General features: G+C 50.7%; 1 protein-coding gene across 2 annotated transcripts; it reads left to right on the forward strand.

Annotated features, from left to right (window-relative positions):
- Positions 1-4048: 4048 nt before the first annotated feature.
- On the forward strand, positions 4049-24253 carry LOC128809843 (maestro heat-like repeat-containing protein family member 6). Of its 2 annotated transcripts, none has more exons than XM_053982210.1 (13): positions 4049-4444; positions 4628-4776; positions 5026-5173; positions 5377-5567; positions 5650-5787; positions 6058-6172; positions 6344-6481; positions 6714-6890; positions 7021-7176; positions 7334-7435; positions 7805-7907; positions 23428-23484; positions 23759-24253. In XM_053982210.1, exons 1-13 carry the CDS (start codon positions 4118-4120, stop codon positions 23899-23901), a joined length of 1944 nt encoding a protein of 647 aa, XP_053838185.1. In that variant the 5' UTR covers positions 4049-4117; the 3' UTR covers positions 23902-24253. The 2 variants fall into 2 exon arrangements, with proteins under 2 accessions (XP_053838185.1, XP_053838186.1); XM_053982211.1 differs by lacking the exons at positions 4049-4444; positions 4628-4776; positions 5026-5173; ... (6 more) ...; positions 7334-7435; positions 7805-7907 and adding exons at positions 19419-19694; positions 19879-20027; positions 20277-20424; ... (6 more) ...; positions 22585-22686; positions 23051-23153.
- The last annotated feature ends 628 nt before the right edge of the window (positions 24254-24881 follow it).

Consider the following 24881-nt stretch of genomic DNA (forward strand, 5'->3'; position numbering starts at 1 on the left):
AAGTGCTTCCCCCAGGGAGCTCCCAGTGAGGCAGCTGCAAGTGTCCCCCTTTGGCTCTCTGTGCTCCTTTCAGTCCTTGAAGGCCCATTGCACTTGGCAGAGGGGCAGGAAGAAGGCTGTGAAGAGCAGCTTTGGCATCCACCTGGAGCTGCAGAGAACAACCCAAGCACCTGCAGCAGGATGTGTTACCCCCCTTTGGACAGAGGTGTGAGCAGAACCATCTCTGTCCCTCTGTGAGCCCCAAAGCTCTCTCTGGGCGCTGTGAATTCAAAGGCCTTTACACACACATTTCACATCTTCCCTGGCTGCTGTTGTCCCAGACTGGAAAAAGCAAGATGTATTCTATTTGCCATCTGTATGGCAGTTGTCTTGTGTTAAATGGGCACTTGTTCCTTATCTCTTCCACAATCAATCCTTCCTTATGGGGAGACATCTGCTGATAAGGGGCCATTGAGTGTCACTGCATGACTGATAAGAACTCTAACATCCCACTGGGAGAGGCTCTGGCCAGAGGGAGGAGCCAAGCAATCCTACCTGCATGTATAGGCTTGAAATTCTGGCTCAGGAGCACAGCTTTTTTGCGCTGGATTTTCCCAGAGGAACAGCTGCCTCTTCCACTGCCTTTTCAGAGGAAGACTGCACCCTTTTCTACAAGATCACTTCTCCAAAAGAACCACACCTGACACTCCAGGAGGACTGCAGCCACAATTCCAATTGCACTGCTACCAACAACCTGACCAACAGGGTGTCAGGTTGTATTCTGACTCTGTCCGTGTTGTTTTAGTTCACTGCACTGTTTATTTTATCTTTTAATTTCTTCCCTAATAAAGAACTGTTATTCCTGCTCCCATATTTTTGCCCAAGAGCCCCCCTTAATTTCAAACTTCTAACAATTCAGAGGGAAGAGGTCTACCTTTTTCCATTTCAGAGGAGGCTCCTGCCTTCCTTAGCAGACACCTGTCTTTCCAAACCAAGACATCTGTGTTTCAACTCTCTGCAATATGCATTTGCCACCTGCTTGGTGGGAGCCGCTGTGGCCCAGGGCCAGCCCAGAGTGGGCTGGGTGGGCCAGGCAGCGTGGAGAGTCTTGGCTGATCTTGGTGTGCTCCTAGCCTCAGAAAGGCTTGGAAGGTTTGCCTCCCCAAGTGTCCTGCTCATTGGCTCTCCCTGTGCATCTTGGAGAGCACAAGGTAGGCATTTCTGGCAGCTGGGCATCAGCAGGCCTTAAAATGGGGGCGTGTTGTGGAGCGAGCCCAGCTGAGATACTCTGAGAGGAGCCCAGTGCTCCTTGCTCCTCTCTGCTGACACGGGAGCGTCTGTCTGCTTTCGGGACGGCCCTGGCTGTGTCAGGGGTGCTACGTGGACACGAGACAGCCGGTCCTGTCCCGCTGGGTCCCAGCAGTGCCTGGCAGCAGTCCTGCATCCACGTCAGGATGCTGGCCCAGAGAGGCCCTGGAAGCTGAGGCAGCTGCCTTTAAGCTTTTGCAGATACACACAGGGGATGGCCAACAGTGTTCCCTCAGGATACTGCAGTCCTGAGGGGCCTCCCCAGAGCTGCCTGATGCCGCCCACTCCTTGCGGCACCAGACGCTTTCCTCTGGAATGTTCTACCTCCCCCGAGAGTGAAGGGGGAGCTGGAGAAAGGGCTTGCCAGGCTGCTCTCCATCCTTTCCCAGCAGCCCTGGCTGAGTGGAGAAGTCCGAGCTGAGCGCAGATGTGCCAATGGAACAACCGTGCACAGGAAGGCTCGGTGGGAAGGATGAGCCAGGGTCCATAGGCCTGGCAGCCTGAGCTTGCTGCCAGGGAAGGCCTTGGAGCAGATGCTCCCGAGTGCCATCCCAAAGCACGTGCAGGGAACCAGGGGGTCTGCTGGAGGGTGGGAAAGCTCTGCGGAGGGACGGGGACAGCTGGGGCTCCTGGTGGGCTGTTGAGGGCTTCTCTGCGGGTGTTTGCAGGGGGTTGGTGTTGGGGAGCATGTTGGGGAAGGAGTTGTCTGCAAGGTGAGAGGTCTAGGCTGGAATTTGAGTCAGTTTGAAGGCAGCATCTGTGGTTTGGCACAGCTTTGCTTATGGAGGCCAGAAGGAATATCTGTGACTATTTGTCTTCATGGTCCTGATTCTCTTGCAGGGAACAAGATGGGAGAGCTGTACTTTATTGGCCACTTAGATATCTGTACTGAGGGAGGACGAGCCCTTTGTCCATCTACTCATTTGTCTGGGCTACTTTTGTAAGACTGAGTGGACTTTCATTCCTTGAGAGCTTTTATTCCTTAAGAGAATTGTGATATTATCATCCCTTCATCGAAAACCATTTGCACACCAAAGAATGGCCTTCTTTTGCTTCTGTATAGTGCTATGTTTCAGAATTGACTTCCAATGGAATGTGTTAAGGCAAATGAGTTGCTGCTTTTAGATGGGAACAAACTTCCAAATCATTCACATTCTCTGGCAATCGCTATTGATTTGAGAAGTTTGCAAATTTTGGAACTACTTGAGTTGTGTAATGAGAAGTAAAGCCTTCCGGAACTGAGGAGTCTTAAATGCCCTGATCCCACAGAGCAGGGCAGGGTTTGCTGATGGTTTGAGTTGTTCCTAAAGATCCTGTTGGGCTGCCTTAGACACTTAGGGCCAGAGATTCCTTCCAACCTGGGCCACTTTGGGTGGGGCTGGGGGTGGCCCCAGGGCAGGTGGCAGTGTGTGCAAGGGCCCTTTGTGACACGCTGCAGCACGGTCACCGTGTCATGGAAGGGGCCGGGGTGTCCAAGGGCCCTCCTTTTGTGACACGTGGTGACACAGGAGCTGGTGGTGACAAGAGCACGCCACAGTGCTTGGAGCAGGCGACGGGACAGGACAGGACAGAGCGGTGCCGTGAGGAGCCCCCGCACAGCGCGCTCCTTCGTGTCTGACCCGGAGCTTTTCCGAGGCGTTATTCCTGCAGGTGACCTCGTGGCAGGACTGCGGGACTTGGCAGCCCGTGGCCTTCCCGAGGCTTTTCTTTTGCAGGTGCCCGCAAGGCCAGACTGAGGAAATTGGTGATCACAAGCCTTACGAGGAGTCTCCTGTCATTGTGGCAGGAGCCCTCAAGACCAGAGTGCAGGACTTGCTGTCCTGCAGGCGTCCTGAGGTTTCTCTGCCTCAGATGCCTTCAAGGCACAACGACGCGACTTGTTGACTCAGAACTTCACCCTGCCATCTTCCTTCAAGGTGGCCTCAAGGCCAGACTCTGGCATGGCAGCCAGATTTCTCAGTATGTTCAAAGTGATCAGGGGGAAAAAAAAGAAAGACCCTGGAGCTGACCCAGCACAAGAGCATGAAGAAGCGGAGCAGTTCCAGACACTGCAGGATGGTGAGTGGCAGAGCTGGGCCACAGGGCTGATGGCTGCAGCCAGCTTGGCCCCATCCCATCCCATCCCATCCCATCCCATCCCATCCCATCCCATCCCATCCCATCCCATCCCCCCCACTGGGGACAGGCCCATGGACAGGACGGAGGAGGGGCCGGGCAGACACCCTGCAGTGGCCGTGCTCCATCCCCTGGGGCATCCCGGGGCTCTCCCTGCCTGGGGAGCGCAGGGCTGGGCTGTGTTCTCTGGCCTCTCCCGCAGCCCCTCAGCTCTGGCTGCGCTTGCTCTTTGCCAGATGCAGCCCTGGACCGGACACAAGAGCAGGAACCCGCCCGTGGCCGCTTCTGCAAAAGCCTGAAGGTACCAGCAGCCATCCCCACCTGGGCTGGGCCTGCTGTCACTGCTCAGCCCAGCACCACGCTTGGAGCACTCCATGGAACATCCCGGACTTCCCTGTCCTTTCTTCTCCTGCAGATGTTCCGGCAGTTCCTGCGCATTCGGCGTAGAAAGACCGGCAGCACAGCAGCTGAGGGCGCAGCCGAGCCTGACTCGGGGCTGACCGAGCTCCAGGCAGAGCCCGATGGCAACACAGATTTGGCTAAGCACTCAGAAGACTCTGAGACCTCAGAAACTGAAACCTGGGCAAAGGCTCTTCTCACATCAATGACTGAGGACGTGGTCATCACAAACAATGACAATGAAGAGACTCAGGGCCTTAAAACTACTGGCACCAGCCCAGATTCACTGGAGCACTCAGAAGACTCTGAGGTTGCAATGAATGATCACAGGGCAAAGGCTGACATGGCACTGACTGAGGATGTGGCCATCAGAAACGCCAAAACCAGAGAGACTAAGGGCATCACAACTACTGACACCAACCCAGATTCAATGGAGCACTCAGAAGACTCTGAGGCTGCAATGAACGATCACAGGGCAAAGGCTGACATGGCACTGACTGAGGATGTGGCCATCACAAACGCCAACACCGCAGAGACTCAGGGCCTTGCAAATACTGACACCACGCCCACTCCCACTCTGAGTCAGGAACTCATATTCGACTGTTTCAAGGAGCCTTGTGTTTCTTCTCACCAGCAGCAGCAGGTAAGCAGCCTGGGTCCACACCTGGAGGCCTCGAGGATGGTGTGTCCCCTCAAGCCATGGTCTCTGGGCCCCCTCAGCCTTTGAGGCCAGCACAGTGTGGTGGGAACAGAAGCACTTCTTGGGGGAAGCTGGGGAAGTTGTTCCTTTGGACAGCGCTCCAAGTCTCCCCCATGTCTCCTCCAGGTGCCAGCCAAGGTGGAGAACATCCACCAGAGTCTCATGTCCCACGTCTCTGTGGATGCCAGGCTGCAAACGGACATTGTGAGGCTGGCAGAAGAACACCCTGCTGACGTGGTGCTGACCCTCCTGCGCTGTGCCCCAACGTGTGACAGGTACGGGGCCCACGAGCCTTGAGAGCTCAGGGCTCAACAGCCTTTAGGGCCCATGGCCCTGCACAGCCTGTCCAATGGTCTCTGCCAGACAGGCAGAGAGGCCCAGGGCCCCTCTGTTTCCTGAGCCTGCTGCCAATGCTCCCCCCCTGCCCTTCAGGGCACCAAGCCTCTGTCACCTGGGCCCCCACAGCTGCACAGGGCATGGTGCTGTGACTGAGATGCCCCTGACACAGAGCTGCCATCCCACAGAGCTGCTGCAATGATGTGGAAAGCCATAGGCTCATCGGGACCAGCACTGGAGAATGCACTGCCAACACTGCTCTGCGTGATGGAGGACTGGCCTCTGCACAGAATGTGCACCTCCGATGGGGACAACAAGGACGTTTTTGCCCTGGCTGTGAGTTTCTGGGCCTTTGCTCAGCCCCAGGTCGCCTCTCCAGCAGCTCTCCATCCTCTCCATGCCTCAGGCGCTGGGCTGAAACCTGGCCTAGGGGCAGGCTCAGGGGGCACCAGGCCTGCTGCTCCCCCTGTGTCTGCCCTTGGGCCCTGCCCCATGGACACCTCGGCACTGAGCGCTGCCTTGGGCTGCTTCTTTTGCAGGCAACTCTGGTGATCTGGCTGATTGTCCAAGTGCCTGAGTGCCACAAGGCGATCATCCTTTATTCCTCCCGCCTGTTTGTGGCTCTGCTCTTCCATGTTGTCATCACCACACAGCAGATGCCACCAGAGGAAGTTGATAATTTCTGGAGTGCATGCCAGGAGAAACACCGCCTTCCCAGCAAGCCCAACAGGTCCCAGTCCTCCTGTCCTTCCCATGCCCTTGTGGCCAGCGCCAGTGCTCCCAGTGTGACCCGGGCTTTGCTCTGCACACAGGTTTGCAGTGCAGGCCATGAAGGCTCTGCTCTGCCGACTGCAGTGTGACCATGTGGTGGTGGCTATGGAGCGCAAGCGTGGCTGGGACACACTGCTGTGTGCTCACACCCAGCACTATGCCGTGGGTCTGCTGGCCAGGTGAGACCCTCTTCTGCCCACTGCCCCCAGCATTTGTGCCCTATGCCCCACACAGTCCCTGTGCTCATGGGCCAGTGGGCCTCGTCAGCGGGAGACGGCCAAGGAGACTGGAAAAGGCTGGGAGAGGAGGGTGCCCAGAAGGGGCTGCCTCTCAAAGCGCTCACATCCCCTCCAGGGATGCTGGGGAAACACCAGAGCTCTGTGAGTCAGTGCTGGGAGAGCTTTGGTCTCCCCACCTCAGGGCTTTGGTGTCTTTTTCCCCCCTGCCAGGGAGATGCTCCGTGTTTTGATCCCTTTGTGTTCTTGCATCGCACTCCACTTGCTCCGGCAGCTCAGCAGGGAGGAGCCGTGCTGGGATCTGCCTGCCATGGCATTCCTTGTGGAGGTGAGCCCGTTGGCCAGCGCTGCCTTGCTGAGCTGCCTCCCAGCTCTCTGCCCTCTTGTAGCCACAGCTGCCAGGACAGTGCCCACGCCCTGTGCTGCTGCCTGGGCCCAGCCCTGTGCGCTTCTGGGCTCCTGCCGGCCGGGTCCCCTGTCACTGCCCAGTGCCTTTCAGGTCCTCGAGCGCCTGGACACGACTAAATGTGGTGACAGCATGCTGGAGATTATGTCAAGGCACCTGCAGAGCGAGTGCAGGGAGCGGCGTCGCCTGGCACTCAGAGGCCTCGTGGTGCTCAGCAAGGATCCCTCGATGGTGAGAAGGGGGCAGCGGCTGAAGCTGTGCCGGGCAAAGCAGCCCCTTGGGATGGCAGGGCTTCAGGAGCTGAGGCAGCTGCTCCTAGCTCTCCTGCCTCACCTGCCCCAGTGCTTTGGGACAGGCTTTTGGTCTGTGGGCCCTGCACCAGCAGGGTGGGGTTGCAGTGCCAGGGTGCTGCTGGCCGTGCAGCCGTCCATGGCTTCCCAGCACAGCCTTGTGTTCCACCCAGGCCAGAAGAATGTGCAGCGTGTCTCAAAGCCTTCTGGATCTACTGGGGGATACAGATGAAGAGGTGGTCAGCATGAGCCTCCGTGTGTTCACCAATGTGCTCCAGCACAAAGACATCCTGGTATCCAGCACCACCGCCCCAAAGCTGGCTGAGGCACTCCTGCTGCTCTTTGAGCATGTAAGGCTCTGTGTCCACACCCATGGGCACAGACTGCCCAGATAACCTTTTCCCTTATGGATTTTCATACCTTGTCTCAAGTAAGCCTGGAATAATTGGTCTTAAAATCTTATCCTCCTCTTTTCTAAAGGACAACAGCCATGTGCAGTTGCTCTCCATTCAACTCATGCACAAGATGATGGACTTGGTAGTGGATGAGGGAAAAAAGCCCATGAAGAAGATTCTGAGTCAGGGCTTGCTCCCACTTTTCTTGTATTGCCATGTTGAGAACTGGCAAGTGGCAAAGGTGAGGTTTTCTGTGATGCCGGTGGATCTCTGAGAGGGGCCTCGGCTGCCTCCTGCCCTGGCGCCTGGTGGGCTGCAGCCTCCTCCAGGCCTTGGCACAGGGACACAGGTTTTGTGCCCTGGGCTGTGGGGCAATCCTGGGGTCTGCTGCTCTCCAGGCCTCTCGGGAAACGCTACTTCGTGTGGCCAAGTTTTTGAAGAGGTGGGATCTCGAACAGCTGGTGAAGAAGGAGCAGCTGTCAAAGTTTGCCGAGGTCCTGGTAAGGACGGCCTGGAAGCCCCAGGCTCAGCCTGGAGAAGCCCCATGGGCACAGTGCTCAGTGTCTGGCAGCTCAGGCTGGCAGCTGTGCCCCTGCCCACTGCTGCAGCCAGAGGCCGCGCGGGCTCTTCTCCAGGCTCCTGTGGGCCCCAGCCGGGTGCCGATGGAGCCCCGGCCCGGCAGGGCTGCGGGGCGGCACCGCGGCTCCCCGGGCAGCAGCCGGCCCTCTGCCCCCTCCAGAGCCCGGCGCCAGCGGCTGCTGGCCGGGCCTCAGGGCTGTGCGGGCAGGGGAGGCCTGGGCTGGGCGCAGGGAGCGCCCGGCCCAGGGGCGGAGACCGCGCCAACCCTTCCCTCCTGCCGCTCTCTCCAGCTGGCAGAGGACAGGAGCCAAGTGCTCGTGCACCTGCGCCGGGCCCGGCCCTACCTGCAGAGCTCACAGGAGCCCCTGCGAGAGGCGGCCGTCAGGTTCATGGGTGAGCCACGAGCCCAGGCTCCCTCCCTGTCCTGCCACAGCAGGATCTGGGCCACGGTCCATAACAGGCTCTGTGTTCCTAGTGACCGCCGGGCGGTACTTGAGGAAGCAGCAGGAAGAGACCCAGTTTATCTACAAGGGTGAGGGCTGACAGCGGGGGCTGGTGGGAGAGGTGCGATGCCTGGGCAGGGAGCTGCAATCCCTGTCCTTGCTGTGGTGGGCTTTGCTCCTTGTGTGGATGAGAGGTGGCGTGGGCAGAGCACAGAGAGATTTCAGGGTCTCGGAGGGGCGGACTCATGGCAGGCTGATCCAGTTGACACCCCCTTTTCTTGTGGCCATGGCTAGAGCTGGGTGGGATGGACCTCGCAGGAAGGTCTGCTAGGATTCCCACAGATCCTGGCTCTAACCAGGGCTCTGTCCCTCTCTCTTCCAGCCCTTGAAGCCCTGTGGAGAGATGACAGTCCTTCCCAGACAAACATAGTAGTTCAAGATACATTCAGTGAAAGAGCTGCAGAAGTGGCTCAGAAGAACCAGTGTCTGCATCAGGCCTCCAAATGCCATGGAAGATGAGACTACCTTGAGACCAGAAGAGACCAGCTGGAGCTCCAGGCACAGCTGATGATTGGCACAGCTGACCCTGTGGGAAACCTGCAGGGCTTCAGCCCTCTCCCTGCTTATAGATAGCTCCTTCCCTCCAGCCCTCAGACACTGCCCATCCCCTTTTTTCCCCTCCACTCTCCCTCCCTGATGACAGCTCTTTCCCTCTAGCCCTCAGATCCTGCCGATCCCATTTTTCCCTCCTACCCCATCCCTTTGGTTTGTCTTCTATTAATAAATTGTTTGGCTTTTTCACTTTGCCTGCATCTCTGTGGAGATGAAGTGACGCAAATCCCGAGCCCTTGGACACACAGGCCCCTGCTGCCGTTCTCTTCCATGCCGTGTTTTGTGCACACGCACAGAGCAACGAGGGCAGATCAGGCTGGAAAGGTGCCTGTGCTGAAGGTGCAGTTCCACAACACTGTGGAGTTGCAGATCTTGCTGAGCACACGGAAGGCCGGCAGTGGGACAAGGAGCCTGTGTGTCAGGGACCGAAATCGTGTCTAAGGCCCTGCCATTCTTGGTCTGCTGTTGTGCACATCAGGCAGGTAATGAAGAACAGACAATGAAGGAAACCTTATTGTGAAGTTGCTGTGAATTTGACCCTTAAAAGAAGCAATGGGTTGGTCAATCGATGGGAAGTTAACCTGTGAAAGAGGAACAATAGACAATGGAGCTGTGCTTGGCATGGAAGTGGTATCACAAGCCATTGCGGCTCATCTCAGGCGCTGGCCAAGCGTGAGATGACGTCAGAACTGGAAAGACTCCACTCCAGAGGAGGAGATATCAGGCCTGCTTCTGGGGTGGAGGGATGAAAAGGCCAAAATGCACGTCCTTTTGATGCAGGGGATGCCCTGATTGTGGGTGGCCTGTCTGCCCCTCCCACTGGAGCACAGTGGTGAGCCCAGCTGAGGGGAGCCCAGTGCTCCTTGCTCCTCTCTGCTGACACGGGAGCGTCTGTCTGCTTTCGGGACGGCCCTGGCTGTGTCAGGGGTGCTATGTGGACACGAGACAACTGGTCCTGTCCCGCTGGGTCCCAGCAGTGCCTGGCAGCAGTTCTGCATCCATGTCAGGATGATGGCCCAGAGAGGCCCTGGAAGCTGAGGCAGCTGATTTTTAGCTTTTGCAGGTGCCTGCAGGTCAAGGCCAATGGTGTTCCCTCAGGATACTGCAGTCCTGAGGGGCCTCCCTAATTCAAAGTAATCAGCAGACAAATGCATTGTCGGCCAAAAGCCCTTTTATTGATCCGGAGGGAGGGCATGGGGCTGCACCCCACTAACATGCTTCTCTGCCATATATGAATTTTAGTGCGTTTATGGAGGAATTGTATCAAAAATACCATCCATCTTTACCCTGCTGCAGTGATTCGATAGGCAGGGTGTTAGAAATACATTCTGTCAGATTCCTGTCCTCGAAGCTAATGCCCAGCCGCTGTCCAGGAGCAGTGTCCATGCCCTAAAGCAGCACTTCCTCCTCATGGTTTTCCTGCACAGGGCTGATTCCGTACTTGCCCTTAGTTCTTCTGGTAGACTATGTCTAAAGCTTTATGTCAAGTCACTCTCCTGTCAGGTTTGGCCCTCGAGTTTTTCCTTATGCTAACTGGTGCTAAGTAGTTATGTATATCTGTGCTAAGTACTCGTTTACTTCTGTGCTTATGTCAAGCAAAGGCCTTGTTTCATTCTCCCCTTCTCTTTATCCTGATGCAAATTCTTTTGCAAGATCCTCTCCATAGTCCACAGTACATGTTGCAAACAGGCTTAGAAGGAAACTTTAAAGTAACAAAAAGGAGGCATGTTGATTAAAAAAGTAAGCTTCTTTATTACAAAATGAACAACTGGCAGCAAAAGCCTCAGGCAAGTCCAGATACTGTTTCAACAGCTTAGTAATTGTAACCTAGGGGTGTTTTCAGGGAAAGCGGCTCCCAGGAAAGACGCGGGAGTTAGACACCCCAGGCCTTTTCAAGTCTCTCTCTTGTCTCCTGATTGGGGCGCTCAGGATCTGTGCTGTGACAGGTCTATTTCTCCGTTGCTGATTGACTTATAAGTTGGTGCAGTCTTGGCCAATCATTTTGGAATTCTCACCTCCCATTGGTTGATCTCTCTTCCAATCTTGATTTAAGTTGTGGTTGTGTTCTATGATGGAATACTCCTGAAAGTTTCTCTGCCCCTGCACAAAGATTGGCACCCCATCTCCTCCCCGCTTCCACTCCCCCTTTATACATGAACCACACTACTGGGTTTTCATAGAACTAATCACACTTTGTTACTAGTATTAACAACATTTAACTTGTATTAACAACATTTAACTTTGTAACAACATTTAACCATTGTTAACTACGTTCCCCAAAGGTTTAAATTTTATTTTTGTTCATAACAATCCCCCCTCTAATTCTTTGATCGGGCTTGACCCGCATCAGCCTTAACTTATCAAACTGGACTTTCATACTTTTGGTAAAATTCTCTTAACTTCTGGTATTTCTCATACATCTCTTTTGCGCTCTCTGTTCCTTTTCCGTCTTGGTTTTCTTTCATCATCATAATTTTCTCATCTGTTAACCCTTCAAGAGAAGTCTGGACAATGTTATTAATCATTCTGATAAGACAAGGTATTAAACAAGGAAGGAAAATTAAATTTATGAGTCCCCCCCCAACCCCCCCCCCCCCACTATAAGCAGTATCTTTTTCCACCATTCTCCATTCCAGATGTTATCCCACCAATTAGCTTTTATCAATGGGGTCCATCGTTGTACTGGTACATGTGCGAGTTTTCTAATCCTGGTGGTTATATTTTTAATTAGGTCCCCATGATCGTCAATTTCTAGACAACATTCAGATGAATTAAACTTTCCACATACCCCTCCTTCTTCGGCCAGCAGGTAGTCCAAGGCTAGCCGGTTCTGATATATGGCAGTCCTCATCTGGCGGCTCTGTACTGATAACAAGTCTAAAACTAAAGCTGTCTCATTAGAAATTATTTCTAGAAGTGCTTGTAACCTTATAATTCTGTTCAACATATAAATGGGGGTTCTATACCCCCATGAACTGTCCTGTGCCCAGGTGGCAGGGCCATAGGTTTCAATAATTCTCTCTGGGGGCCACTCTTCGTCTCCCCAGCTCTGGGTTCCTCCAATTAGATATCTCTTTTGACGTTTTAATTCATCATAGAGGGGTACCCCTAAATCTGGATGGTCATCTTTTGGAAGTAAAAAGAATGACACTCTTATTACACCTAATGTACAACTGCCCTTCCAGTCTTTTGGTAGCATCACATATGCCATCTTTCCACAAATCCAAAACAATCCTTTTGGGCCTTTCCAGAATTTTAGTGATCTGGTATTTCTAACTTCATTTTTGTTCCAAAATTTAGACAACCAGGGTTCGTCTTGAAATAGATTTGGTTCTTTAGCTAGACACTCCTACAACTGTTCTCTTTGTATATATGAACAGTTTGAGCCTGGCTTTTGTTTTTGTGCCCAATACAGATGTTTACTCTGGGGAATCCACCACTCATGGGTATCATTAGTAGTTAGATACCTTTTACAAGACAGTTCACCTACATAGGAAAGAAATTTCAGTCCTTTTCTCCATATACATTCTTCCCCAATTACCTCGGACTTTAAGTTCCAAACTTCTTCCGCATTTTGGACGTCTGGTTTTCGATCTCTATCTAGGTTTTTCATTGCTTTTAGAGTTTCTTGAGGGCTGAGCGCGATTCCTTCCCAGGGCCATATTTCTGACCTCCTGGTATCCCCACATATCCAGCACATATTCGATACGTTGAACTCATGGCTGATTCTTTCTACTAGATCTGAAAACAAATTCTTTCCATTCGGTAATTTTGTTTCTACCCCTGGTTTATTCACCCTTTTTATTTCTTTTTCTTTTATTAAGTCCAATCCTTTTCCATTAAGTCCAAACCTTATTCCCTGGTTTCTTGTCAGTGCATAACCATTTCTCCCTTGTAGGGCATTCCCCCACTAGTTTCTGTTTAGGGGTCCCTTCATTTTCAAATAGCCAATAGGTTTTTCCATCTTCTACACAGGTTTGTAATTGTGACAAGTCAACACACTCAGGGTTAAGATTAGTGTGGAATCTGAGAACTGCGCTTCGCGCATTTCCGGTATAGACAGCATGATAGCACTTATCACAGGAGTTTGGTGAGCTCTCCTGGAGACTCACAGTCATTATTGCTATCAACCCCCATAGGGGTCCAGTACAGGTTACTCTCTTGATTCTCATGGTCCTTAGTCAGCTTCGGATGGTAAGAGCACTGTCACCTGATCTGGGCTTGCCCCCTGTGCTTACGTTCTTACCGGTGTCCACGTCTCACTCCACTCTTTCCCTGTGTTGACTTGTTATTTTTTTCCGTTTTAGGGTCAGATCACTACAGTGGTGGGAGAATGCTCTATCTTATGGAGACTTCTTGTCACTGTTTCTGTAATGAGAAATACCAGAAATTGTAATTAGTTGCCATTAGTTGAATGTTTTACTTTTACTTTTTAAAATCAAAGAGATGCTTTTCTAACTTCAATAAATATTTTCAATAGTAACATTTTAATAAATATGACAATAAATATTCATATAACTCTTTATCTTAACTTTTACACTAATACTGGATTTAAATAGGATATTAAATAACAGGTTGATAAACAATATCTTTAAATAACAGTTCATAAATTGCAACATTAGAACAACACTTATAAAAACAAGAGGTGCTGCTTGATGTTAGTCAAATTTCCCATAGTCTATTCTGTGGGAGCCGGAACTGGACTTTTGACCCTGGTATCATGGGTCCACCCTTTCTCTTGTGTTCTTTTTGCAGTTTTGGTAGTCAATGAAACTTGGTACGGGCCTTCCCATCTGTGGGTTAACGGCTGTTCTTTCCACGATCTAATTAATACCCAATCTCCTGCTGGATATTTATGGATTTTAAAATCAATAGGAGTACTTTGGGGGAGATATCATTTTCTTCTTAACTCTTCTAATGTTTTTGCAATTGTTTTTAGGTGAATTTTCACATCTTTATCTCCTTCGTATGTCCCCATGCAATGTGAGGTGGTCAAAAATGGGAGTCCAAACATCAATTCATAAGGGGAAATACCCACATCAGATCTAGGCTTTGTTCTCACTCTCATCAGGGCTAATGGGAGGCATTTGATCCAATTAATTTTTGTTTCATCTACTAGCTTGGCAAGTGTAATTTTCAGGGTCTGGTTAGCTCGCTCTACTCTTCCTGAGCTTTGGGGCCTCCAAGGAGTATGCAACTTCCAAGTCATACCAAGGGTTTTGATTACATTTTGTAAAATTCTAGCAGTAAAATGAGGCCCTCTGTCTGAATCTATTGTATTCACTATACCATAACGTGGGATAATTTGTTCAAGTAGAATTTTACTAACAGCTCCGCAGTTGCTTTTACTGTTGGAAAAGCCTCTATCCAATGGGTAAGGTGATCGATGATAACTAATAAATATTTAAACCTCTGTACCTGAGGAAATTCAGTGAAGTCAATTTGTATATCCTGAAAAGGCCTTTTAGGTAATTCTCTTCCCCCTACAGGTACTTTCTCCATTATTTTATTGTTTCTTTTCTGACAAGTCATACAATCCTTTGTTACAGCTTTTCCTAGCCCAAATAACCCAATGCGCACATATGTTCTTAAGAAGTGATCACACAGTGCTTGAGTTCTCCAAGGCGTAGAGGCATGCAGAATTTCCAGGATTTTCCGAGATAGATTTTTATTCAATACTTGCCTCCCATCAGGCATTGTCCATTTCCCAAATTCATCCTTAACGCCCCCTTGTTTTTGCAATTCTTCTTGCTCTTGTTCTGTGAATATTGGAATCTCTTCCCCATCTATTACTCTTAGGTTCTCTATTTTAAGTAGCTGCTCTTCTTTTCCTAAAGCTGCCCCTTTAGCTGTCTGATCCGCTAAATTATTTCCGAGTATTTCTATTGATGTCCCCCTTTGATGTCCTTTAACATGTACTACTGCGACTTGTAATGGATCTTTTAGTGCTTTTAATATTTCTTTTATCAATTCTTCATGAATTAACATTTTACCTTTAGACTTTATGAACCCTCTTTCCTATCAAATCTAACTGAATGCGTGAACAACTCCATAAGCATACTTAGAATCAGTATCGATAGTTCCTTTATTGTATTTCAACCAAATTAGACCTCTTACTAGGGCATACAATTCACAGCACTGAGCTGACCATTTCGTTGGCAATTTTCCTTTCTCTATTACTTTCATCGTTTCCCCATCTATGACTGCGTAACCTGACATCCTTTTCCCTTCGACAATTCGAGAAGAGCCATCTACAAATAACACTTCCCCTTCTAATAAAGGGAATTCTTGTAGATCTTTTCTTGCTTTAGTTTGCAGATCAATTAATTCTTCACAACAATGTTCAAGGTGGCCTTCTGATTTCCCATATAAAAATTGTGCAGGGTTTTGCACTTTTGTAGTTGTAAGTTCTATGTTATCAATATTAGTGAGTACTTCATTTCATATTTCAGTAATCGACTGTCCGTAATCCATTGACTAGCTTTCTTGCTTAATATTAGTTTTATATCATGGGGGATATGTACCTTAATTTTACCTCCACAAGTTAGTTGATAACTTTCCTCAATTCGAGTCACAGTAGCGGCCCCTGACTGTAGGCAGGTGGGCCAGCCTCTCACCACAGGGTCTAACAATTTAGATAGATACGCAACCGGTTTCCTTTCTCAGCACCACTCTTGCACTAATACACCATTAAACAATTCCTTCATCTACATTTACAAACAGTTCAAAAGGTTTTTCCAAATTCGGCAAACTTAAAACCGGAGCTTTCATCAGTCTTTCCTTCAATTCCATTAATTTCCCCTCATCTGCTTCAGTCCATTCAAAAGTCCTGGTCTCAACCAATTGATCGTATGAAAATTTAACTAACTGGGTGTGTCCATCAATCCAGGATTTACAGTACCCAACTAAAGCTAATAATTTTCGTACATCCCCTTTTGTCTTTGGGGAGGGCAGGGATAGGATTCCCTCAATTCTACTCATTGCTAATTTCTTATAACCTTTCCCAATTAAAAGTCCTAAACATTTTACTTCTTGCTCTACAAATTGGAGCTTTTTTCCTTGACGCTTTTAACCCCTTTTTTTCCCAGAAAATTTAAAAGTCTTATGGTAGTTTCTCATATTAGTTCCTTTTGCTCCCCTGAAATTAATAGATCATCCACGTATTGTAAAATCTGGGTATTCTGTTTTGGCTCAAATTGCTCTAATAACCCTTCCAGTGCTTGTCCAAACAAATTTGGTGATTCAGTAAACCCTTGGGGCAATCTCATCCATTGATATTGTTGTTTTCTCCCTGTGTTCTCATCATACCATTCAAAAGCAAACCACCCCCTACTTTCCTCTGCTAATGGGCACGCCCAAAATACATCTTTAAGAGCTATCACACTAAACCAGGAATGTTCTGGTGATTTTTTATTCAACAGAGTGTAAGGGTCGGGCACTACTGGATATCTGGCTACAGTTTGCTTATTGACCTCTCTTAGATCCTGTACTAATCGCTATCTTCCATCCGGTTTCTTAACTGGTAAAATTGGTGTATTCTGGGGTGACATGCACGGCTCTAATATCCCATCTTGAATCAATCCTTTTATTACGGGACTTAACCCCTGTTTTCCTTCAGCTGAGATGGGATATTGATGGACTTGAATGGCTGTAGTTCCGGGTTTCATTTTTATCTCTATCGGTGGTATGTCTAATAAACCTCAACCACCCTCTTCTGCCCACACCTGGGAATCTATTTCTTTCTCGTCTTCTCTATTTAATCTCATAATTGTTGCTACCATCTTCCCTTCTTTCGGAACTACCCCATCCCCATCTTTATTTGTAAATCACGGCCGAGTAAGTTACAGTTCAACTTAGGCATAAATAGTGAATCAACACATCCTTCCCTTGAATTTCCTCTCACTATTACTTGTTTAATTACAGGTACTTCAAATGGACTGTTGCTTGCCCCTCTTACTTTACAAGTTGCTCTACTAAGTTTGCTCCTTCTGGTATCTTAAAAACACATGACCTATCAGCTCTCGTATCTACTAAAAATTCAAATTCTTCTCTCTGAGGGCCTACTTCTCAATTTATCGAGGGCTCCGCTTTTAAATCTTTTACTGCCCTCAGAGAATAGAGCCCTTGACATCCCTAATCTTCTCCTTCTCCAACTCCTGTCTCAGTTTCTCTGTATAATTTCTGGTCCTTTACGAGCTGCTTACAATATTTCTTAACATGACCCCCTTTACCGCAGTAAAAGCAGTCTGGTTTTTCAAATTCTCCTCTTTGGTCTGGTTTTCTCTCCTTTGAACCATACCAAGGCCAGTAAACTGACCCTTCTTGAAGAGCCTCCTTTGGCCATATCTCGACCCAATACTGTATCATCTTTATTTTATCTAATTCCTTAAACTTCTCATCACTTTCCCATTTTTCAATCATTTCTCCTAAAGGGCTACTGGGTGGAATTTCTTTCAGCTTACCCTTCTCAGTCCTTCCCCTACGGGAGTTCTTACTAGTACACTGCCCCATTTTATAAATGAACTGGACAACTAACTAACCTAGCAACCAGTAACTCAAATGAGCTCATGAAAGGATCTACACTTATATGAAATAGGACAATTGAAATAACTCTTAACAAAATAAACTGATAAAGCAATTGGAACCTTGATTGGTCAAAAATAAATTCTATCCAAAATATTGAATACAACAATCTAAATTAACGTAATTAATACGAGCTTGAATAATCAAGTGATTGAAATCAAACAAAAATTTAAAGTATTGGCATTTAATTAAAACATTTGAAATAAATAATTAAAATAAAATAATTTAATTAAAGTAAAAATGATCAGAATTAAATTAATTGGAATCACAAAATGAGAATTGTGTAATTGCAATAAAGAAACAATTGGAATAAAACAATTAAATTTCAATAAAATGATTGGAAATAAGCAATCAGACTAGCATATGATCATTTAATTTTAAGTATTGTATCTAACAAAATAATGGAATTAACAATTTTTTAAATTAAAACAATTGAATTAAATAATTAATAAATTGAAACAAAGCAATTGAAATAAAACAACTGGAATAAAAAAAATTGGAATAACAATTTCTAATCCAGGTCAGGTTTAAATAAGACTAATTGAAAAACAAATATTTGAAATAGAATGAAATAATTAAAACAATTACTTAAAATAATTGGTGAATTGAAGTAAAACAATTGAAATAAGATATTGAAAAAAATTGAAATAAAACAATTAGAACAAAATAATTGAAATAACAACATTCAATCGCGGTTCAGATTTAAATGAGAATAATTGAAAATCAAATAATTGAAATAGAATGAAATAATTAATAGATTTGAAGCAGAATGATGGAAATTAAAGAATTAAAATCACAATTGTATCAACTTTAAAATTAAAACAATTGAATAAAATAATTAATAACTTGAAATAAAAAAATGGAATAAAACAACTGAAATAAAACAATTGGAATAACAATTTCTAATCCAGTTCAGGTTTAAATAACTGAAAATCAAATAATTGAAATAGAATGAAATAATTAGTAGATTTGAAGCAGAATGACTGAAATTGAATAATTGGAATCACAATTGTCAACTTTAAATAAAATGATTAAATTGAATGATTGAAATTAAATAATGAAATTTGACAAAACTTTGTAGAGTAAAACAATCAAATAAAATAATTGATAAATTGTAATTAAATGATTAAAATGTAGAATCTAAATAAAACAATACCAGTAGAACACCAAATGAATCTAACAGAAACAATTAAATAAATCAATCTGAATAGATTACAATAAAAAGATCAAACTAAATATAACTAGTAATAATCCAAAATACCAAATTAGAATTCTTGTAATTGAGATTAATAAAATGAACAAACTTAATGAAATAATCAAAAAAAACCAATCTATAGAGACAAAAACTCGTAGAGGTAGGGCTTCTATCCCCTGTTGCTCTCTGCTAATTGTATATCCTGATTTTCACTGACCTGCTCCTACAAAGCCACTCCCATCTGTGAGGGATGATTGGGGGGCGTAGGCATATATAAGAACCGATGTATTCCTACTCCTTTTCCCAGTTTATAAGATTGTGGTTTTGAAAGGGATAACTTCTGCTGGTGACTTGTGGCTCCACTAATATTCAAAACTTTACCAGGACCAATTTTTTCCAACTCTATATTTAATACAGAATGTGTTGCACCCGCATTCACCAGACATTTCATTTTCCTCATCTTTTCCCCCAGTTCTATTTTGACCAGAGTGTTTTCTGGGGGGATGCCCGCCAGCCAGCCCTTGCATTGATTCTTTGCCAGATGCAGCCCTGGACCGGACACAAGAGCAGGAACCCGCCCGTGGCCGCTTCCGCAAAAGCCTGAAGGTACCAGCAGCCATCCCCACCTGGGCTGGGCCTGCTGTCACTGCTCAGCCCAGCACCACGCTTGGAGCACTCCATGGAACATCCCGGACTTCCCTGTCCTTTCTTCTCCTGCAGATGTTCCGGCAGTTCCTGCGCATTCGGCGTAGAAAGACCGGCAGCACAGCAGCTGAGGGCGCAGCCGAGCCTGACTCGGGGCTGACCGAGCTCCAGGCAGAGCCCGATGGCAACACAGATTTGGCTAAGCGCTCAGAAGACTCTGAGACCTCAGAAACTGAAACCTGGGCAAAGGCTCTTCTCACGTCAATGACTGAGGACGTGGTCATCACAAACAATGACAATGAAGAGACTCAGGGCCTTAAAACTACTGGCACCAGCCCAGATTCACTGGAGCACTCAGAAGACTCTGAGGTTGCAATGAATGATCACAGGGCAAAGGCTGACATGGCACTGACTGAGGGTGTGGCCATCAGAAACGCCAAAACCAGAGAGACTAAGGGCATCACAACTACTGACACCAACCCAGATTCAATGGAGCACTCAGAAGACTCTGAGGCTGCAATGAACGATCACAGGGCAAAGGCTGACATGGCACTGACTGAGGATGTGGCCATCACAAACGCCAACACCGCAGAGACTCAGGGCCTTGCAAATACTGACACCACGCCCACTCCCACTCTGAGTCAGGAACTCATATTCGACTGTTTCAAGGAGCCTTGTGTTTCTTCTCACCAGCAGCAGCAGGTAAGCAGCCTGGGTCCACACCTGGAGGCCTCCCAGGATGGTGTGTCCCCTCAAGCCATGGTCTCTGGGCCCCCTCAGCCTTTGAGGCCAGCACAGTGTGGTGGGAACAGAAGCACTTCTTGGGGGAAGCTGGGGAAGTTGTTCCTTTGGACAGCGCTCCAAGTCTCCCCCATGCCTCCTCCAGGTGCCAGCCAAGGTGGAGAACATCCACCAGAGTCTCATGTCCCACGTCTCTGTGGATGCCAGGCTGCAAACGGACATTGTGAGGCTGGCAGAAGAACACCCTGCTGACGTGGTGCTGACCCTCCTGCGCTGTGCCCCAACGTGTGACAGGTACGGGGCCCACGAGCCTTGAGAGCTCAGGGCTCAGCAGCCTTTAGGGCCCATGGCCCTGCACAGCCTGTCCAATGGTCTCTGCCAGACAGGCAGAGAGGCCCAGGGCCCCTCTGTTTCCTGAGCCTGCTGCCAATGCTCCCCCCCTGCCCTTCAGGGCACCAAGCCTCTGTCACCTGGGCCCCCACAGCTGCACAGGGCATGGTGCTGTGACTGAGATGCCCCTGACACAGAGCTGCCATCCCACAGAGCTGCTGCAATGATGTGGAAAGCCATAGGCTCATCGGGACCAGCACTGGAGAATGCACTGCCAACACTGCTCTGCGTGATGGAGGACTGGCCTCTGCACAGAATGTGCACCTCCGATGGGGACAACAAGGACGTTTTTGCCCTGGCTGTGAGTTTCTGGGCCTTTGCTCAGCCCCAGGTCGCCTCTCCAGCAGCTCTCCATCCTCTCCATGCCTCAGGCGCTGGGCTGAAACCTGGCCTAGGGGCAGGCTCAGGGGGCACCAGGCCTGCTGCTCCCCCTGTGTCTGCCCTTGGGCCCTGCCCCATGGACACCTCGGCACTGAGCGCTGCCTTGGGCTGCTTCTTTTGCAGGCAACTCTGGTGATCTGGCTGATTGTCCAAGTGCCTGAGTGCCACAAGGCGATCATCCTTTATTCCTCCCGCCTGTTTGTGGCTCTGCTCTTCCATGTTGTCATCACCACACAGCAGATGCCACCAGAGGAAGTTGATAATTTCTGGAGTGCATGCCAGGAGAAACACCGCCTTCCCAGCAAGCCCAACAGGTCCCAGTCCTCCTGTCCTTCCCATGCCCTTGTGGCCAGCGCCAGTGCTCCCAGTGTGACCCGGGCTTTGCTCTGCACACAGGTTTGCAGTGCAGGCCATGAAGGCTCTGCTCTGCCGACTGCAGTGTGACCATGTGGTGGTGGCTATGGAGCGCAAGCGTGGCTGGGACACACTGCTGTGTGCTCACACCCAGCACTATGCCGTGGGTCTGCTGGCCAGGTGAGACCCTCTTCTGCCCACTGCCCCCAGCATTTGTGCCCTATGCCCCACACAGTCCCTGTGCTCATGGGCCAGTGGGCCTCGTCAGCGGGAGACGGCCAAGGAGACTGGAAAAGGCTGGGAGAGGAGGGTGCCCAGAAGGGGCTGCCTCTCAAAGCGCTCACATCCCCTCCAGGGATGCTGGGGAAACACCAGAGCTCTGTGAGTCAGTGCTGGGAGAGCTTTGGTCTCCCCACCTCAGGGCTTTGGTGTCTTTTTCCCCCCTGCCAGGGAGATGCTCCGTGTTTTGATCCCTTTGTGTTCTTGCATCGCACTCCACTTGCTCCGGCAGCTCAGCAGGGAGGAGCCGTGCTGGGATCTGCCTGCCATGGCATTCCTTGTGGAGGTGAGCCCGTTGGCCAGCGCTGCCTTGCTGAGCTGCCTCCCAGCTCTCTGCCCTCTTGTAGCCACAGCTGCCAGGACAGTGCCCACGCCCTGTGCTGCTGCCTGGGCCCAGCCCTGTGCGCTTCTGGGCTCCTGCCGGCCGGGTCCCCTGTCACTGCCCAGTGCCTTTCAGGTCCTCGAGCGCCTGGACACGACTAAATGTGGTGACAGCATGCTGGAGATTATGTCAAGGCACCTGCAGAGCGAGTGCAGGGAGCGGCGTCGCCTGGCACTCAGAGGCCTCGTGGTGCTCAGCAAGGATCCCTCGATGGTGAGAAGGGGGCAGCGGCTGAAGCTGTGCCGGGCAAAGCAGCCCCTTGGGATGGCAGGGCTTCAGGAGCTGAGGCAGCTGCTCCTAGCTCTCCTGCCTCACCTGCCCCAGTGCTTTGGGACAGGCTTTTGGTCTGTGGGCCCTGCACCAGCAGGGTGGGGTTGCAGTGCCAGGGTGCTGCTGGCCGTGCAGCCGTCCATGGCTTCCCAGCACAGCCTTGTGTTCCACCCAGGCCAGAAGAATGTGCAGCGTGTCTCAAAGCCTTCTGGATCTACTGGGGGATACAGATGAAGAGGTGGTCAGCATGAGCCTCCGTGTGTTCACCAATGTGCTCCAGCACAAAGACATCCTGGTATCCAGCACCACCGCCCCAAAGCTGGCTGAGGCACTCCTGCTGCTCTTTGAGCATGTAAGGCTCTGTGTCCACACCCATGGGCACAGACTGCCCAGATAACCTTTTCCCTTATGGATTTTCATACCTTGTCTCAAGTAAGCCTGGAATAATTGGTCTTAAAATCTTATCCTCCTCTTTTCTAAAGGACAACAGCCATGTGCAGTTGCTCTCCATTCAACTCATGCACAAGATGATGGACTTGGTAGTGGATGAGGGAAAAAAGCCCATGAAGAAGATTCTGAGTCAGGGCTTGCTCCCACTTTTCTTGTATTGCCATGTTGAGAACTGGCAAGTGGCAAAGGTGAGGTTTTCTGTGATGCCGGTGGATCTCTGAGAGGGGCCTCGGCTGCCTCCTGCCCTGGCGCCTGGTGGGCTGCAGCCTCCTCCAGGCCTTGGCACAGGGACACAGGTTTTGTGCCCTGGGCTGTGGGGCAATCCTGGGGTCTGCTGCTCTCCAGGCCTCTCGGGAAACGCTACTTCGTGTGGCCAAGTTTTTGAAGAGGTGGGATCTCGAACAGCTGGTGAAGAAGGAGCAGCTGTCAAAGTTTGCCGAGGTCCTGGTAAGGACGGCCTGGAAGCCCCAGGCTCAGCCTGGAGAAGCCCCATGGGCACAGTGCTCAGTGTCTGGCAGCTCAGGCTGGCAGCTGTGCCCCTGCCCACTGCTGCAGCCAGAGGCCGCGCGGGCTCTTCTCCAGGCTCCTGTGGGCCCCAGCCGGGTGCCGATGGAGCCCCGGCCCGGCGGAGCTGCGGGGCGGCACCGCGGCTCCCCGGGCAGCAGCCGGCCCTCTGCCCCCTCCAGAGCCCGGCGCCAGCGGCTGCTGGCCGGGCCTCAGGGCTGTGCGGGCAGGGGAGGCCTGGGCTGGGCGCAGGGAGCGCCCAGGGGCTGAGCCCGTGCCAACCCTTCCCTCCTGCTGCTCTCTCCAGCTGGCAGAGGACAGGAGCCGAGCGGCCGAGCACCTGCGCCGGGCCCGGCCCTACCTGCAGAGCCCACTGGAGCCCCTGCGAGAGGCGGCCGTCAGGTTCATGGGTGAGCCACGAGCCCGGGCTCCCTCCCCGCCCCGCCGCAGCTCGGCCCCAGCCCCGCCTGCTGCCCCGGCAGCGCCATCCGGGCCCGGCGCCGTGGAGCCCCGCCTGGCCTGGGCGCTGCTGCAGCCCTCCGGCAGCCGTGCCCTTGGGTTGGCAGCGTGCGGCAAGGGCCCGGGCTGAGCCCTGCCGGGCCACGAGGCCGTGTGGCCACAGGGCTGGCAGCGCCGCTGGCAGGGAGCTGTGCCGCTGGGCCGTGACAGGCTCTGTGTTCGCAGGGATGGCCGGGCGCAGCTCGAGGGGGCAGCAGGGAGAGCTCCAGCTGATCTGCAATGGTGAGTGAGGGCAGCGGGCTGACAGCGGGGGCTGGCGGGGGCAGCTGTGAGCCCTGCCCCGGCTGCAGTGTGCTCTGCTCCCGGTGCACACCAGGGATGCTGTGGGCAGAGCACGCAGAGATTTCAGGCACACGTCTGGGAGACATGGCAAGTACCTCCCAGCTGATTCCAATGTCTCCTACTCCCTTCTGGGTGGGATGGCCCTGTTCAGAAGGTCTCCTAGCATTCCCACAGATCCGGGATCTCACCATGTCTCTGTTGCTGTCTCTTCCAGCCCTTCAAGCCCGGAGGCAGGATGCCAGCCCGTCATGCTCTAACCTGGAAAATCAAGCCCAGTTTCCTCAAAGACCTAAAGAATTAGGCACACCTTCTGTATCCAGTGAACCAGTGTCCCAAGAACACACCCGGAGACATTGAAGAGGACATCACCTCTCAGTGCTGCTGGAACTCCTGGCATAGCTGATGCTGGGCACAGTTCTCGTGGCTTCAGCACTCTCCCTGCCTGTAGATAGCTCCCTCCCTCTAGATAGCTCCCTTCCTCCAGCCCCCAGACACTGCCCATCACCTTTTTTTCTCTCCACATGTCCTCCTTTTTGATAGCTCTGCCTCACCAGCCCTCAGTCTATCCATCACCTTTTCTTCCCCTCCACTCTCCCTCCCTGTTGACAGCTCCCTACCTCCAGCCCTCAGACCCTGCCCATCCCCTCTTTTCCCCTCCCCTCTCATCTCTTTGTTTCATCTTCCATTAATAAACGGTTTGGCTTCTTCACTTTGCCTGCATCTCTGTGGAGATGAAGCGACGCAAATCCTGAGCCCAGGGACACACGGGCCCCTGCTGCCGTTCTCTTCCACGCCATGTTTTGGGCGCACACACAGAGCAACGAGGGCAGATCAGGCTGGAAAGGTGCCTGTGCTGAAGGTGCAGTTCCACAACACTGTGGAGTTGCAGATCTTGCTGAGCACCCTGGAGCCCCTGGAATTTGGAAGAGCCAACCTGAGGATGAACCCAGCTGTGAGGGATTCCATGGCAAGCATCCACAGAGTTCAAAGGAGCTTGGAATGCTGGAAGTTTTCAAGAATAGCTTCCTAAAGCTCAGCAGTCCTCCATCCCTGCACAGGATGCGGAAGAAGACAGAACCAGTGACCATCCGGGCTTAACAGGGGGCTTTGGGTGTGCCTAAGAGCAAATGAAGCTGCAGCGGGGCGCCCGGGACTCGGACGCGCGACCGTGCCAGTGCCCGGAGCGCTGTCAGGCAGTGCTGGGATCCCGGGTGTGGTTCTGGTCCCCACAGGTGAGGAATGGCAGCCCCAGGCTCAGAGCCAGTCAGAAAGCCAACCAAGTGAGCCCACAGGGAGGGCACCCTTCCCGTTTCTCTTGGGCATGGCCGCAAAACAGC

This window comes from Vidua macroura, chromosome 7 (genome assembly GCF_024509145.1).
Source record: "Vidua macroura isolate BioBank_ID:100142 chromosome 7, ASM2450914v1, whole genome shotgun sequence".
Taxonomy (NCBI): domain Eukaryota; kingdom Metazoa; phylum Chordata; class Aves; order Passeriformes; family Viduidae; genus Vidua; species Vidua macroura.

Bases quoted from the DNA above. Each gene is read 5' to 3' on its own strand.
- LOC128809843 (XM_053982210.1), top strand. From the start codon at position 4,118: ATGAATGATCACAGGGCAAAGGCTGACATGGCACTGACTGAGGATGTG. The intron at 6,173-6,343 runs GTGAGCCCGTTG...AGTGCCTTTCAG, and splicing joins CCATGGCATTCCTTGTGGAG to GTCCTCGAGCGCCTGGACAC. The intron at 23,485-23,758 runs GTGAGTGAGGGC...TGTCTCTTCCAG, and splicing joins GCTCCAGCTGATCTGCAATG to CCCTTCAAGCCCGGAGGCAG.